Source organism: Colletes gigas, unplaced genomic scaffold (assembly GCF_013123115.1).
Source record: "Colletes gigas isolate AHSC1104 unplaced genomic scaffold, ASM1312311v1 Colletes_gigas_Sc00053, whole genome shotgun sequence".
In the NCBI taxonomy this organism is placed as follows: domain Eukaryota; kingdom Metazoa; phylum Arthropoda; class Insecta; order Hymenoptera; family Colletidae; genus Colletes; species Colletes gigas.
In genome coordinates, this window is record NW_025106682.1 from 713,079 (window position 1) to 730,071 (window position 16,993).

A 16,993-nucleotide genomic window follows, 5' to 3' on the forward strand; every position below is an offset into this window, starting at 1 on the left:
AATTCGAGCAAGAACGTAAAAATAAAAATTCATGAAATTGTATAGAAACAAATATAGTATATGATTGAAAACAATATTACATTATTATATCCTGCAATATTATACATATCAAAACAATGTAAAAGTAGAAACAGAGAAAAGGAACATTCATAATAACCAAATAAAATCAGATAGATAAAGAAAGTTGAATTCACATCAAACAAACAAATAAAAATAATAAAATATAAATAAGTGGAGTGGACTTACTACTTGTTGTCAGTACAGTAGGGTAGTTACCATTGGGTCAGCTGTAGAGTAAGAAAATATTCATATTATAGCAGCATCAGTTAGACAAGCAAGGCAAAATCAGTTCATTGAAGCGAAATTGGCATCAAACGATAGAATAGAAGAGAGCAGAGAATTTTTAGAGTTCTTACCGTAGGCCATCATCGCCCGGCACTGGTCAGTAGTGGTCAGTAGTGGCGCCAGCACTGGTCATCACTGGCCAGTAGCGGTCAGTAGTGGTCAGCCATGGTCAGCGCTGGCCAGTAGTGGTCAGCAGCGGCCAGCAGAGGTCAGCAGTGGTCAGCAGCGGTCCCCAGTTCATTTCTCGCTATTCGTACACTCCCGAATTCGCGACGAGACTGAAGAATTCTTCGCAGTAGCCATGCTTATATGTCTAAGGTGGGGAGACCAGTCAGAGCCAAAGTTAAAGTTAACATTTAAGACTGTCTTGTCTACAAAGAAACTATTTTGATTGATACCACCTCTTGACCATTTCTGGATCTTCGCTGGACCGGTGACCTTGATGTCAACCTCACTGTTGACCACCAGCGACCATAAGCTAGTCATTATTGATCATCGACCCATTAAAACCATTACGAAGATTAAAGCTATCTTACGAGGATCCCCTTACAATTTGATGCATGATCTTTTTAACACTTTGTTCCACTTTGGAAGAGTGTATCTCGTTAATTTTTGTCTTTTTGTACTTCAGTTCGAACAATTGCCATACCGACTGAAAAATTCGGAGGTAATTTTAGCGTCCTCGTCAGTTGAGAAACTATTCACTGAATTAGTATTGATGGACAGACAGTTGTAACGTGTGCGATTGAAATGCATTTCTAAATCTGTTGGTAATGTTGCGAGTGACGCGAAAATGGTCATGGGGCTCTAGAGCCCCAGAAAAATGGGCCGAAAAAATACATTGGGTGAAAGGTCTACTCGTATACCTCGTCTGTGATACGAGTAAACCTTTCGCCTTATGGACTTTTGTGGTCCGAATTAACTGCCATACCAACCTAAAAATTCGGAGGTGATTTTACCACAGACGAGATATACGAATAGACCTTTCACCCAATGTATTTTTTCAGCCCATTTTTCTGGGGCTCTAGAGCCCCATTACCATTTTCGTGTCACTCGCAACATTACCAACAGGTTATACAAATGAACACAAGAGGAAGTGAGACAGAAAATAAAATTACACAAACATTACTGGCTACACATTATATTTACGATAAGGAATTTTTTTTCTCGAAAGTACGTAGGATTTCAGAGGTATGTGTGTTCACCAAAATTGATTGCAATTGACACCTGCAATCGAAAATAATTTTTTTAGAACGATTTGAACAATTTTTTTTTCACCGAAAAATTTTAGCTTCTACCGGATTTTTTTTCTCGGAAGTAGATAGGATTTCGAAGGTATGTGTGTTCACCAAAATTGATTGCAATTGACACCTGCAATCGAAAATAATTTTTCCAGAGTGATTTGAAACTTTTCAATTTCGTCGAAAAATCTAGGCACCTACCCCCCTGTCGATTTTTCTTAAAAATTCGTTTTAGATTTTTAGTAATTTTGTTTGACGCTCTCCAGAAAAGTTGTCTAATACTTTTTTGTAGGTACCCATGAACTCTACTTTACAGAAAAGTTTCATTTAAATATTTTCATTATTGATTAATATATAAATTAGGCGCTGATTGTTCTTCTTGTAATTTTTATAATTCTTTAACCCTCGTGGAGCATCATTTAATCTACAAAAAATACTATGCCGACCTGAGTGGTTGAATAAATTACATAAAACTGACTCGTCGAATTGTATTAAAATGTTTTATCATTATTTTGTATTGCTTGGCAAGTGAAATTGAAGTTTGTTTTTAGTTAACGCAACAGTTGTACGACCAAAAGGTGCAACTCTTCGTGAAAATAATAATGGATATGATCAATAACCGTCGTTCCTTTCCGTTCTTTTTTCAGTTTTGGTCCGCCTACGTTCCCTGCGGCGCGGCCCAGCTGAACGCGGTCCAACTTTCTTTGGAACAGATCGACGTGATTCGTCGGCTGGCCGAGATGAATGCTCAACATTTAACCTTGGTTACCTCCGTCAAAGGTAAATATACCCCACAAATCCCATATAAACTCTCGCTACCAATAAAATCATTTTAACATCATTTCCAATAGAAAGTTTACAAACTATGTCGTAGTTGATTCCAGAGAAAGCAATTATTTACGAAAAAAATAGCATAGTAATTATGCAAACACCCAGCATACAAATTTAAACTCATTTTCAATTAAATAAACAATTTATAATGTAATTTTATCGCACACAACTCGTATGATCAATAGGAATTGCAGAAAATTCTTTGGGCGCATAGAGTCAAAGCAGATTTCAAAATAAACGTAAAAGACAGTATAAATAATAATAGTTTATATGTCCATCAGATAGAGGATAAAAAGTCTTTTAAAATTAAACTTGTTTCAAGTCGATAGCGTAAATACAATAGTTCCAGAGATATAATGGTTCGAAGCGTTTGTTTACTTTTCATGGATGATACGGCAAGGTCGTTGACCGTACGTGCTCGTAGTAAACAGTAAATACTACATCACTCGGTCACAATTGTCACGTCGCACGTGTAAGAGAGAAAGAGAGAGAGAGAGAGAGAGAGAGAGAGAGAGAGAGAGAGAGAGGTCCGTCGCGTTAGACAGAGACAGCAATAGATGAATTTAAGGAATTACCCCTTCATATAAATTACGATATCTTCAAAACGGAAAGCGGAATCTACATAATCCAAAAACCATGTTAAAAAGGAAACTTTGCCGCTTCTAACGATGGCTCGATTATGGAGAAAACATTAGCAGTTTCGGGATTGCACGTGTCTAAAATTTCAGTACTTTTAATACGCGTTGTTAGACTATTCTAAAACAGTCATCTTTATTACACATTTTCTATTCACATTGGAAACTAACCAGAATTTGATACCAAATTTTCTTCGATGTTTTTCAAACAAATATAAATCGTTTAACCGGTTAAATGGCCGTTCGTGGTAGCCAGGACAGACTATACAGGGTGTTCGGCCACCCCTGGGGAAAATTTTAATGGGAGATTCTAGATCCCAAAATAAGACGAAAATCAAGAATAGCAATTTGTTGATCGAGGCTTCATTAAAAAGTTATTAACGTTTAAAGTTGCTCCTGTAGAACGGTAATCTGCGAACGGCTGCGTACGCGTGATAGTGATTCTCACTAAGAAAACTGTAAGGCCGTCGATACATCACGAAGTAGAGTTTCTCATGCTGGATGAGAACCACTATCGCGCGCACGCAGCTGTACCCAGATTGCCTATCTACAGGCGCAATTTCAAACGTTAATAACTTTTTAACGAAGCCTCGATCAACAAATTGCTATTCTTGATTTTCGTCTTATTTTGGCCTCTAGAATTTCCCATTAAAATTTTTCCCAGCGGTGACCGAACACCCTGTATGTATACATACATAGTTACGGAGTTTGTTTATTAACCACTCGTGTAATTTTTCAAATAACTTTAAATAATTTAAAATTTTAAAATATATATTTTTATAATACTCAGTACGCTGAATCGATTTATGTGCAAATTGATTTTCCAACTCCCATCTTTTAAAAACAAAAAATTATCAAATTGAAAAATTCATAAACAATTTTCTTTAATATCACGTGCACAGATGACAGTAAAAATTTCAATTTGAAAGCTACATTATTTATGACTGTTTCCAAATTAGAAAATTATAAACTTATTTAATTTAAAATGTAAACTATAAAACCAATTTCCTGAAATTCGTCTTTCGTTGAATATAAATTTGGTGAAAGTAAGTCGAAATGAAAAGTTCTAAGTTAGAAAATTTAAAAAGTTTATTATTTCAACATCAAAACTATTTCTATTAAAAGAAATTTTACGATTTCCCCATAATTGTTCATCTGTTAAATAATACTGAAATATAGAATGGAGTTTCAAGGAAGTGTTAAGATTCATAAAGTGGCAGTTTTACAAAATTTATATACAGTAACACAATTTTAATTAACGAAACAAATAAATAAATTTTAAATTATTAGCATATATAAATCTTTTAGGGAGAGAAAGAGGGCAATTTTAATACAAAATGTCCCTAAAACGACGCGAAATTGCATTCAAGTAGCTAGTAACTTCTATTAAAATGGATTCCCTAACAATACGAAACGGTTTTGTCAAGTTGATACCAATAATTACTTTCCTCTCGAACGATACTGCTTCAGAGCAATTAATACTAGTCTCCTTTGTCCTCTCGAGTTTCCTCGAGAGCAAACTTCCTGCCAGGCTGCGCCGTTTCGAGCTGTATCCATTGTTTTCTCGAGGTTGGTACGCCTTGCTAGCAATCTAATTACCGCTGGAACGAGCAATAGCATTTAAAACTTGAAAATCTGATTCTCCTGGTCGAATATCTTTGAAATTGACGATGATACGAAAAAATGTTTTCAACGAAAGTTAAGTGGTTCTATGAGCCACACAATTTCGTTCAAGTGACATTTTCTTAAGTAGATGTGTAGAGGGCATACGAAGGTCAACTTTGTTTTCCCTGCGCAAAAACACTGCCACTTATGACGAAAAACGATCAGTTTAAAAGATATTTCGATTTTTACATCACATTAGTAATGTTTACGACCCACAATATTAACAGTGAAATATTTTTTAAACTAATGCTTTTTGCCATAAATGACCCATACTTTTCTGGGGGGAATAACAAGTTACACGGAATGATTACTTTCAAAAAAATTTATATGCATTGCATAAATATCAGTAAATAAATGTAATAAATTTTGATAAAAACTATTGTATAGGTTTAAAGCAAAAAATTATCAAAGTTGACGTTTAAATACTAATACAATATTCTCTTAAACGATTGCAGATCGTGCAAAATGGTCAATTAGTAATATTTTACTTTCGAAAAATTTATACGCATTCTTTAAGTATCACTAATTATGTGTGAAAAATTAAAAAAAAAAACTATACAAGTTTTTTGTAAAAAAAATGTTCAAACTTAACTTAAAAATATTCATTTTCCAGTAACTAATTTTAGCTTCCCATTTTCAATTTCTACAGTATTAATGGCTAAGTAATAATAATTGACCTGTTGTATTTTCGCTAATAAAGAAATGTCTTCAATTAAATCAATTAAACTCATTAAAATTAATATCTTAATACAACACTTACAAAAAGTACTATTTGTTCGTAAGAAAAAGAATCTCATCGCTACATTTTACCTATCATATTCTCTTTACCGTGTTAATAATTAAGTCCCCCTAACTTTACCTAATGTTAAGGTTAGGAACCGATTATTCAAACAAATATTTTACATACAAATTATTTAAACCAGGAAAATTTGTTTTGTTTACGTAGGTCTCATCGAGGCTCATCGAGAAGGTAAAATCGCTAGTTTGATCGGCGTCGAAGGTGGCCACTCACTGGGAAATTCCCTAGGCGTTCTTAGGACTTTTTACGGCCTGGGGGCCAGATACTTAACCCTGACGCATGCGTGCGACACTTCCTGGTGAGTAAATCCCATTCCACTTTCGAGAAGCAACACATAAACCCAAAAACAATTGAACTTTATATACGAAAACTTTCTTGAAATATTTACTCGATCTGCACTCGATTGTGCTGTAATTAATTATGGTTTTTATTTTTTTTTTCACGCGCTATGGTTAGTGTATAGTGATAAAAAGAAATAGTTTAGGCTAACAATGGCAGAAGATCGGAAGAATCGAATTTTAACAGACATTTTCTTGGCAGGGCAGTCTGTTCAGTTGGCGAGATGAACAGTACCCAGAACTCGACGCCCGGGCTCAGCGAATTTGGAAAGGTGAGTCACGATAAAACAACCATAATCGGTCTCTTAATAAGTAAATTGTCTCATTAAAAAAAAATAGTTTTTAGTCCATTATTTTTGCAATTATTATAAATTAAAAAACGATATATTCGGATTCTTTGTGAAAAAATTAAGCGAAAAGTCCTTTACCGTTTTTCGGTACGTGGCTCCGTTCGTGAGATACGAGCAGTTGTGAAGTCTACCAAGGTCACTGCCGCCATTTTTATCCACGATCAGCTGATATGCGCGCCATCGCCTGCGCACGATCGCGCATTACAACTTTAACTGCTCATATCTCGAGAACGGAGCATTGGATCCCGAAATGGAAAAAGACTTTTCAATTTCTTTTTCCGTAAGGAATTTGAATTTCACGTTTTGAAAAATTCTGTATTTACTATTGAATTTTATAATCCCGAATCATGAAAAGTTTATGAACCAGCGAAACTGCAACTCCGCAAATAGTATTAAAGCATCGACTTTATTAAAGTCGATCGAAGTTCGAACTTCTACTGCATTTGAATTTGTTTAATTGTGAATTTTCTGTGTGTTTCAATGCTCAAAAGATGGCCATTTTAAATAACAATACAACTGTTCTTCTCTTGTTGTTCATTGCGCTGTTATTTCTGATTAGTAGAACACGTTAATTTTTCTTACTTGTTTCACATCAGTTCAGTATTCTCATAAGAAAACTTATAGCGGCACTTTTAACGGTTCAGACAATTTGTTAGTACTTAAATACTCTTGTTATTAAATTCAACACGATTGTACAATGTTCGGATTAATCTGAGGGAGGAAGAAAATTCTGCATGAGAGATAGAAAAGGACCTAAAAATTCCAAGGAAGACGAAAGAAATGGGAGACAGTAGGAAAAACGAAGAAAACAGTGATGTTTCGGTCGACGGACAATAGTCGATGGCGAAAGCATGGGAAAACAGAAGAAAAAACCGGAATGTCGATACTAGAAAAAGGAAAAAAAGGGATACAATGGGAGCCATCTTTTTTGCGAGCCAGTGATGTTTGTTTTCTGTGGCTGTTTTTCTAGAAACTAGGTGTTTCAGTTTGTTTAACATTGTCCTTCTCATGATTTTAATTAAATGAAAAATAAAGATTTATTTTAAAGCCAAGAAACTATACACCCACGTACTAAGAATCTTACACTTCGTAGAGAGAATGTAGCGAGGGATTCGAGAAACACTTGAATTAACCAAACTCTCCTAAAGCTCTACACGTCGCATAATAATGTCTTTGTACTTAGAAATAATATTTATATTTTTCATCTTCACTTTTTAATCGAACGACGAATGTATTTACTATATTTAGTTTATCGTGTATTATGTATTTACCTTTTATCAAAATTTTTGTTTCTTTTCGTAAATCGTGATAATAATAATTCCGTCCGTCTGGACCGTCCAAATTAAATTTTTTCTCATCACCGAACAGCGCTCGTCTCTAGTTCTTCGACCATTGTACACGTTGCTCCGCAAATTACAACCTTACCTTTTTACGTGCCTCTGTTAAAAGAGGTTTCCTTTGCAGTTTCCTTTGTTGTAAATGTTTGCGCTGTTGCAGAACACGTTGCGCGTTTCTAACATTCGTTTTTCTTCGAGAAGCTTCGTCAATCTTCCATGCGGTTATCGATGCATTCGATGCTGCTCTCATAATAGCACGTTTACTGCGTGTTATTAAAGTTACAGGCCGTCCAGGGCGTTTCTTTTTTCCATAACTGTTAATGTTCCGTCCGGTCAGCTCGGGTTTTTCCGTTCGTTTATGGTGCCAGATGCGGAACCTTGACTTTGTCAAAAAAGTCTTCGAACATTCCGCATCTGGCAAATTTCATCGTAAAGCATTCAAGCGCTTTAGCTTTTCGAAAGCGCAAGGCCCGAGTTGACCGACGAAGGGCTGCATTGTTCCGCGGGTGTCACGGTCCTCTACAACGACCGTCGCCAACTCGTGGAACAATGCAGCCATAAAACGTCTGCAACGCACGTGTAGCTAGGCGTAATTCGGAGTCCCGTTTTTTCCTCGGCAGAATTAACGGGGCCTTCGACTTGGGGAGGAAACCTCGGTCACCCTCGTCCAGGGTGAGATGGGACTCTTCCTCCTCCACGATCGCGCGAGGGAGGAGTTTCCTGGCCAACGGGGCAGGAAAATCGATCCTCCTCCCCCAAGTCGATGGCCAATCGATAAACGGAAGAAGTCAACGCGAATCGGTTGACGAACCCCCAAAATCGCGTCTCGGAGGGGGTTCAAGCCGAGGAGGAAACAGGCTCCGGACACTTCGTCTCGTCGCTGAAACCTCAGACAACAACGATCAAAATCTTTAACTCGTCGTTAAAAGTTCGAAGACAACGGTCGAAATCTTCTTTAACTCGTCGCTGAAATCTCAGACAACAACGATCAAAATCTTTAACTCGTCGCAAAAGGTTCGAAGACAACGGTCGAAAATCTGCAGTTCCATCGTTTCGGGAACACTCGTCATTCGATCTTCGAAGAAATCGCAGCTTAGAAAGTTCAATCGTCTCGTGAACCATTCGTTGTTCGAACATCATTTCGCGAAAACTCAACTCAAGCGGTTCGTGAGCAACAATTCGTGATTCGACATTAAAGAGAACAGCCGGATTTCGATTCGAAACAATCCGGCAATTAAATAGTCGCTCAAGATTAATTTGGCGAGCGACGGCTAGGAACCCGCGTACCACGAGGGTTAAGAGGGCCTTACAACCCCTCAGAGTTTAAAAGAAAACTCACGCGACTACCTGGCCAGTACCGCCGCGACGGTACGATTCAGATAACAACTTCCCGAATTCTATTAACAGCTCTGGCTGTTTTCGAAACAAAATAGTTCTCTTTTGGTAATATTACAATTGTTTGTATTTCAATCTCTGTTAAATTTCTTCCACGACCCATCTTTCAAAGGTATTTTAAATAAACTGTACTGCGTGTACTACACTGTGTTATAAACAATTACTCACTGTCACTTGCTCGTGTTCAACTGAGAAGTGAAAATACGTGATTATGTACTATTATTTTATCGGACTAGTTTACCACGAAATGTACAACCACGACAATTTCAAAAATAGAAGAACAATGTTTACATGCCACGGTCGCTCACATTCACGTAGAAACAATAACTGAAGAAGTATACAAACAGAAATCAAAATATTACTACGTTCTCTCACAAATATTAGTAAACTAGCATGCCCCGTCTCGGCTTCGCCCGACCTTGTGCAAAAGCAACTTAAGACCAGACGATCGTCCTGACATGTATATCCGCGATAATGCAATTCTCTCGCGAGAAAGCGCTCGAGAAGCTTCGCCACCTAGCGGTAACATCGCAGTACTGCTACGGGCGAGGTATCGCGCGAGCCGAATATGCGCATGCGCGCGCCAGTAGACTGTCGTATACAGAGGTCACGTGGTCTGCCAAACAGTCGTACACATGAAATCTTTGCATATAAATTACATGTTAATAACGCGCTTCTAAGACATGCTACATAGCCTATGTCCGTCCTAGAGTATGCAGGAATAACGTGTCAAAATTTGAGGAAGATCGGTTCAATAGGTCTTGAGTTTTGCGCGAAAATAAAAATCGGCTCTCTCTTTATATAATAGTATAGATAGGAAATATACAGGGTGTTGGCTACCCATGGGAAAAATTTTAGTGGGAGATTCTAGAGGCCAAAATAAGTCGAAATTCAAGGAATCTAATTTGTTGATTGAGGCTTCGTTAAAAAGTTATGAAAACATTTACTTACGGCCACACAGTATATTTTCGGTAAAAAATTTTTTTTCTAGAAAGTACGTAGGATTTCGGGTGTGTGTGTATTCACCAAAAATGATTGTAATTGACCCCCGTAACTGAAAATTATTTTTCCAGAACGATTTGAAATTTTTCAATTTCGCCGAAAACTTTAGAGAACAAGAATTTTCTTACAAATTCGTTTTTCATTTTTAATAAATTTAGTTGGAGCTGTACAGAAAAGTTGGTTAGTACTTTTTTGTAGGTACCTATGAGCTCTACTCCAGAAAAAAGTTTCATTGAAATATATTCACTATTGTAGTAATTATGGCTGTTTGAATATTGGGCCACTTTTATGGGTTTTTTCTCAGTTTACAGGGTTAAGGAACAACTTTTTCAATATTGTTAGATTTTCTACATATTCTTCACTAAAATACGCGCTATTTGTATTTTGAAACATTAAAATTTTTCAATCCGTTTCAAACTTGTGACGTTTTAGAGATACGCAAGTAATTTTGGGGTGACATTTCTGGCTTCAAATTATATTTTCAGTAAGGTATTTTTGTCTCGAAAATGGTTAGGATTTCGAAGTTATGTCTATTGACCAAAAATGATTGTAATTGACCCCCGCAATCGAAAATAATTTTTCCATGAATGATTTGAAACTTTTAATTTAATTTTTTAATAACTTTTTAACGAAGCCTCAATCAACAAATAGATATTCTTGATTTACGTCTTATTTTGGCCTCTAGAATCTCTTTGCACTGTTTCAGAACAGTCTAACAACGCGTATTAAAAATAGTTAAACTTTACACAGATACAGTTAAAAAACTATTAATGTTTTATCTATATTTGAACAACTGTTAGAAGCGGCAAGGCTTCCCCTTTAAAATAGTTCCTGTTTTATGTCGATTCGACTTTCCGTTTCGGAGATATCGGAATTGAAATGAAGGGGTAATTTTTAAAATTCCACTCTTCATCAAACAAAAATCGATGAAGGCGTAATGAAATTACTAAACTTTTAATTAAATGTAGGGAAGTAATTTTTTTAATTCGGCTATCTCACTCCCCTCGCCCCTCCCCCTCCCCTCTGTTGCACGTGAGTCGTAACCGAGTGACCGAGTGACATAGTATTTCCAAGAATGTACTATGTATGTACTGTTTACTATTTACACGCGCGGTCAGTAACCTGGTGCCGATATCAACAATGAAAAGTAAACAAAAGCTTCGAACCATTATATCTCTGGCACCAGCCACGCGATCGATTTGAAACAAAATTTACGATATCGATTTGAAAGAAATTTCATTTTGAAGAACTTTTTATTCTCTATCCGACGGATATATACACTATTATTATTTATGCTATCTTCTATGTTTATTTTTAAATCTGCTTTGATTCTATGCGCCTCAAGAAGTTTCAGCAATTCCTAATGATCATATGATTGGTGTGCATTAAAACTGGATTATAAACTGTGTATTTAATTGAAAATGAATGTAAATTTGTATACAAGACATTTATTAATAGCCAGCATTTTTAAAAATTTATTTCACGAATCATTAGAACACGTTATAGTTGAAAACTGGGGCAAATGCATTGATCATGTTTAAGTTATTGAATACAAATTCTGGCAATTGTACCACAGTATTGATGCATTAATTAAATCGTTTATAATTAATTTAAATTCTGACACTTCAAACACAGAATCAGCATAAATTGTACGTAGTAGTAAATAGATAAGCTAAATGCAGAAATATAGATATCCATATCCCAATTCGTACTTTCATTTACCTCCTTATTTATACACTATTATATAATATTATTTAATTAATAATATCATATTAATATTGAGGATATGTAGTTTTTGTTTAAAAAATTAGCTTCTTATTATATTATCGCACTTTCTTACTATATTATCGCTCGCATGCAGCTGTTTATATTTCCTGCCAATTCTCATTGAACCAGTTATAATACGATTGGAGATGCATATTCCGATTCGCTGGGTTGTATTATTTGCTTTTCTAATAAATTATCAATGATACTTTGTAATTGAAGGAGAGTGAAAAATGAAATTATTCTTCTTGTGTTAAAATATCTTTTAAATAAGTTCTATTGAATATGAGTTACGTATCTTTCATTCAAGTATGTTTTGTCACATTAGGAAATTGTTTTTTCCATAACAAAATTATTTTTAATATGTGTTCGATCACCAATATGTCATTCATTTTTTGAGGGCGTGATTCTACAGGCCAAAATAAAATAATTAAAGGCAATATTATATTTATCTTTACAAAATTATATTGAACATTAATGAAAGCTTTTCACTGGTTCATAAACTTCACGTGATCCGTGGTCTCAAAACTTAATAATAAATACAGAACGTTCCAAAATGTAAGACTCGAATTCCGTGCGCAAAAAGAAATCGAAACATCTTTTTCCGTTTCACGATTCGAGGCTCCGTTCTTGAGATACGGACAGTTAAAGTCTCAATGTGCGATCGCGCGCAGGTGATGCCGCGCATATCAGCTGATCATGGGTAAAAATGGAGGCACTGACCTAGGTAGACCTCACAACTGCTCGTATCTCAAGAACGGAGCCACGTATCAAAAAACGGTAAAGGACTTTTCGCTTACTTTTCTCACGAAGAATCCAAATATATTGTTCTTTCAAATAAAAAAAACAAATCCTACTATTACAAGGTCATGTTTTCTGTGAAATGTTCGATTTAAAAAATTTCTTTTGCTCTTATAAGTGATAACTATGTATTGAAGAATAGATCTGAGAGCTATGCTTGATTGTTATTATTTTTTAGGCAGTCGTCAGGGAATTGAACAGATTGGGGATGTTAGTGGATCTTTCTCATGTTTCGACGAGAACCATGAGGGCTGCTCTACAAACGACGAGGGCGCCGGTGATTTTCTCTCACAGCGCCGCCAGGGCATTGTGTAATTCCACTAGAAACGTGCCAGACGACGTACTTAGGAATCTGGTGAGTTTTCAAACGACTATGATCCACTAAATTAAAAAATTAGAAATACCAAATATTCGATGAAAATCGAAAATATGTGACGAGGAAAATGTTTAGTCACCTTCGATTTATGGTTCGACATATTGTGAAATTATGTGGGGCACAGTTATGCGAATTTTAGACTAGGATAAATTTTTTTATGACATTAAATATTGAAGTTTAGTCCTTTTTTTTAAATTCTGTGATGAATGAGTTGACACAGTTGTATGGGAAAGGTGTTAACCTTGTAAGATGTGAATGAATTTTTTCTATTCGAAGAAGTATGTTTTAAAAATTTTGCCAAAAGAAGAAAAGAAGAACTTTTATATGGATAGCTATGTTAATGAGCAAAATAGTCGAATTTGGAGAGATACCAATCCTCGATCAATGGTACAGCAACATTTGCACCCACAAAACATTACTATTTGGAAAATTTAAATTTCTCATAAATGCACTCTACTAATTACCATCCACGAAATAGATGATCAGCATTCAATCTAATGGTCCGTGTACCGAAAAACAGTTTGGTCCATTGTGGGAATTTCTCATCATAATTTAATTGTGATTTCTCCAAATTTTTTCTCCCTAATACAACTATAGAAACTCGCCTAATTCGGCCAGGGTTCTTTCTAGGTCGATTCCCAGGATCCCTGCCATAAGTGCAGACCGCTGTAGCATGATTCATACAGCATCCAAGCCTCTCCTCTCCTCTCGCCACACGTGAAACTTTCCGCTCTGCCCACCCTTTTCACCCGGCCAGCGGAGAGATTATTTGGTTTTAGGTCAGCAAACACAGTGAAACCAGGTCGAACTTCAGGATTTTCCCCAGCCAACCACGTTCGAGGATTCCAAAACCTAAAGTTTACTTTTTTCTTTTTTTGTTTCATTCAAAAAGACACTTTTCGAGATTTTCTCTGACCAAACTGAGCAATTTTGAGTGTGATTTATGTGATTTCAGCGAGGATTGAGTGGAATTTTTTAAAATTTCTTCTTTGGTTGAGGAATGTTGATTCGAAACGATCCTCGACATCTTTATAAACGACGAATAAAAAATTCTCAAGGGAGACAGATGTCGTTTTTCGTTGCTGCAAAGCTAATCGAACCTTCGGACGAAGTTAGGAAAACCTAAATAAGGAGTGAAATCTTCGCTAACAAAGAATAAAAATAGTGCTTCGGTCGAAACAAATATCAAATTAATGAGAATAATTTTTATTCGCAATAAAAATGAAAATTTAATACAAACTATCTTTAGTTGTAAAATTAATTTTATTATGGATAAAATGCTATGAAGTATGCAAATTTTCATAATTTAGGCGACAAAAGAACGTGCAATGCAATCGAGATTAAAAAGCTTATTATTGTTCGGAGGACCAATTATTTAATTAATAATAGTAATGATAATGACGATGATTAATTTGTTCACTAAAATTTTTAAAATTGTATTTTTATTAAGATAAATAATATTTGAACTATGGTATGAATGTCTGTAATTAAGGAAAGTATGGTTGTTCGCAGGCTAAAAATGGTGGAGTGGCGATGGTTCCGTTTTATACCTACTTCATAACTTGCAACAACACCGCCACCATAAAAGACGTTATTGGTAAGAAATACACTATGAATTTATAATTATTCTTCTATAAAAAAATAGCACATTACAATTTTACTCACATTCTAATTTTTAGTATTGAAAATTAATAATCATAAAAATTATACAGTGCTTCATCATCGATAATAATTGTAAAAATTATTGATGATTTCAATTTTAACACGAATAAGTCTCTGTTAGAAATAGTTGTTTGTCATTCGTTTAATTTTTCTGGGAAAATAAATAATTATAAAAATTACGATAACAATTATTTACTATATAATTATTTTTTTGGAGCCTCGAAACTGTTCGTTAAGTAAATTGTTTACCGTTTAATCAAGTTTTATGATTATTTGTGGCTCGCATTTGTTTGTTAAAGAAACTGTTTGGCGTTTTAAATGAGAACACGTCTTAAATTAAATTGATTTCTATATCTAAATATTTTTATCGATCGCGAGAAAATTATTAAACATTTTACTTTCGAAAAATTTGTACGCATTGCATAAATAAGATTGTATAATTTTTTGGCAAAAAATGATGAAAAATACTGTCTTAAATGATCGTAAATGGTACAAAATTGCTAATTAAGAATATTTTAAAGAGTATAATAAAAGGTTACGTCTGTTTCAGCACACATCAATCACATCCGGAAGGTGGCTGGGATCGATCATGTTGGAATTGGAGCTGGCTTCGACGGGATAAATTTGTAATTATCTTTTAAACATTTTCGATGCGTTTCTGCATTAGAGAATCTCCATCTTGCATCAACGAATTAAAACAAATTTACTAGAATTCGACACGCAAACAATGAACAATTTAAACAAATTTAATAGAATTCACCATCGAAACAATGAATAATTTACACAAATTTAATACAATTGTCTATCCAAACAATGAACAATTTAAACACTTTAGAACAATTTCCACGCAATTATTCGTTCTAATCGACAATCGATGCTACAGTGGGGGCTAAAATTTTGTTTATAGTACTCCTACTGGTTTGGAGGACGTTTCGAGGTATCCTCAGTTGTTGGCCACCCTGCTGGAAGATCCAACATGGACGGAGGAAGATATTAAAAAGTTGGCTGGCCTCAATTTACTGAGGGTATTCGCTAAAGTCGAGCAGGTGAATCATGTTCAATTAATTAAAACCAAAACCATTGATAATTCAAATTAATTCCATCGCTAATTGTTTAAACATTTCAATAAAAAAAAGGGAACACACTAATGATTTTAAAAGTTCCTTTCATTTGTTTCCGATGATGGGAAATAATTCCAGTTGTCTTAAAAATATCAATATAATTACAAATGAATTTTGTTCCAAATATTATTTCTCTAAAATTTACAAGATCGAGGTTATTCTTTTCGAAGATGATTTCGAGTCATAAAATTTGTGTACAGTACTTATTTTATTTCAGAATATTCTCCAAGTTTGTAGACTTGAATAGAAATTTTTTTAGTACATTTTTTATACATAAAATTAGCATAAAAACGTGTTATACTTCAAAGTCGTTTAAAGATCAACGTATTATATGACCTGAAATGTAGTGTTCGTCCTAACATTTACAGTAATCTGACAAAAAAGATCGAGTTGAATGTGAACAATAAACATACATCTTTATCTCGTATTTACAGTGCACATTAGTTTATCACAATAATGTTGATAGATATTGTTGAATTATGTGGAGCGCGCGTGAAGTTGGCAAATAAAACACGTGTCGCAGAACTACACGAAGATGAGTCTATTGATAGGAACGAAGAACAGAAACAGTAAACGAACATACAATAATCATCTCCGAATAAAATTAGTAAAATTTCGTTAAAAATTTCAGGTTCGCGACGAATGGCATAGAGCAGCCGTATTGCCAGTGGAAAAAATCAGTCCACCAGACAATTCTGCCTGCGTCTATGGGACATCTTGATCTTCTTTGAGGACACTCGCATCAGAATTCCTCGATTATGCTAGATCGTCTAAGATTCGAAGCGTCCCACGATAACTATAGGACCCTATAAACGTATGGACTGAAAAAATCAACCGAAAAGAAAAAAAAACACTTTTTCCTCGACGAAGAATCTTTTCCACTTTTCTGCAAAGTTCGATCGCGATTTATCGATCGAAAACGAAGGATCCATCTACGAAAAACCGACGAAAACTCGAGGCTGTTAAAAATAAAAATATTTTTTAGGACCAATTCTATTTTCTTCATTATCACTAATTTTTATATTTAAATTCCATTAATATTTACTAATATTAAAAAATCAAATTTGAGTTTTAATTAAGTTATTTGCAGAACAATCGTCAACAAAAATTCGAAAGATTAAAGTAAAAAATTAATTCTATTTTTCAGGTAAAAAATTTCATTCGAATTAAAAAATTCTAAAAACATGGAATTTTTGTAATTTGATGCTTAAATTTCTGTTAATTAGTGAAAATTATTCTGAAAATTTTCGTTCAAATTAATAAGTTCTAAACAATCAGAATTTTCAAAAATTGAAATTTTCCTAATTCAATTTTTCGTTTTTCGAAAATTC

At 34.8% G+C, this 16,993-nt stretch overlaps 1 protein-coding gene across 1 annotated transcript in view; it reads left to right on the forward strand.

The window, feature by feature from the left end:
• LOC122403450 (dipeptidase 1-like) overlaps nucleotides 1-16,581 on the forward strand; it is a 203,711-nt gene extending 187,130 nt beyond the window's left edge. Inside the window, exons 6-13 of the mRNA XM_043406978.1 lie at nucleotides 2,234-2,366; nucleotides 5,664-5,814; nucleotides 6,057-6,126; nucleotides 12,682-12,858; nucleotides 14,392-14,476; nucleotides 15,092-15,167; nucleotides 15,449-15,587; nucleotides 16,294-16,581. Coding sequence (XP_043262913.1) covers nucleotides 2,234-2,366; nucleotides 5,664-5,814; nucleotides 6,057-6,126; nucleotides 12,682-12,858; nucleotides 14,392-14,476; nucleotides 15,092-15,167; nucleotides 15,449-15,587; nucleotides 16,294-16,383 — 921 coding nt within the window. The 3' untranslated portion in view covers nucleotides 16,384-16,581. The remainder of the gene's footprint in view (nucleotides 1-2,233; nucleotides 2,367-5,663; nucleotides 5,815-6,056; nucleotides 6,127-12,681; nucleotides 12,859-14,391; nucleotides 14,477-15,091; nucleotides 15,168-15,448; nucleotides 15,588-16,293) is intronic.
• The last annotated feature ends 412 nt before the right edge of the window (nucleotides 16,582-16,993 follow it).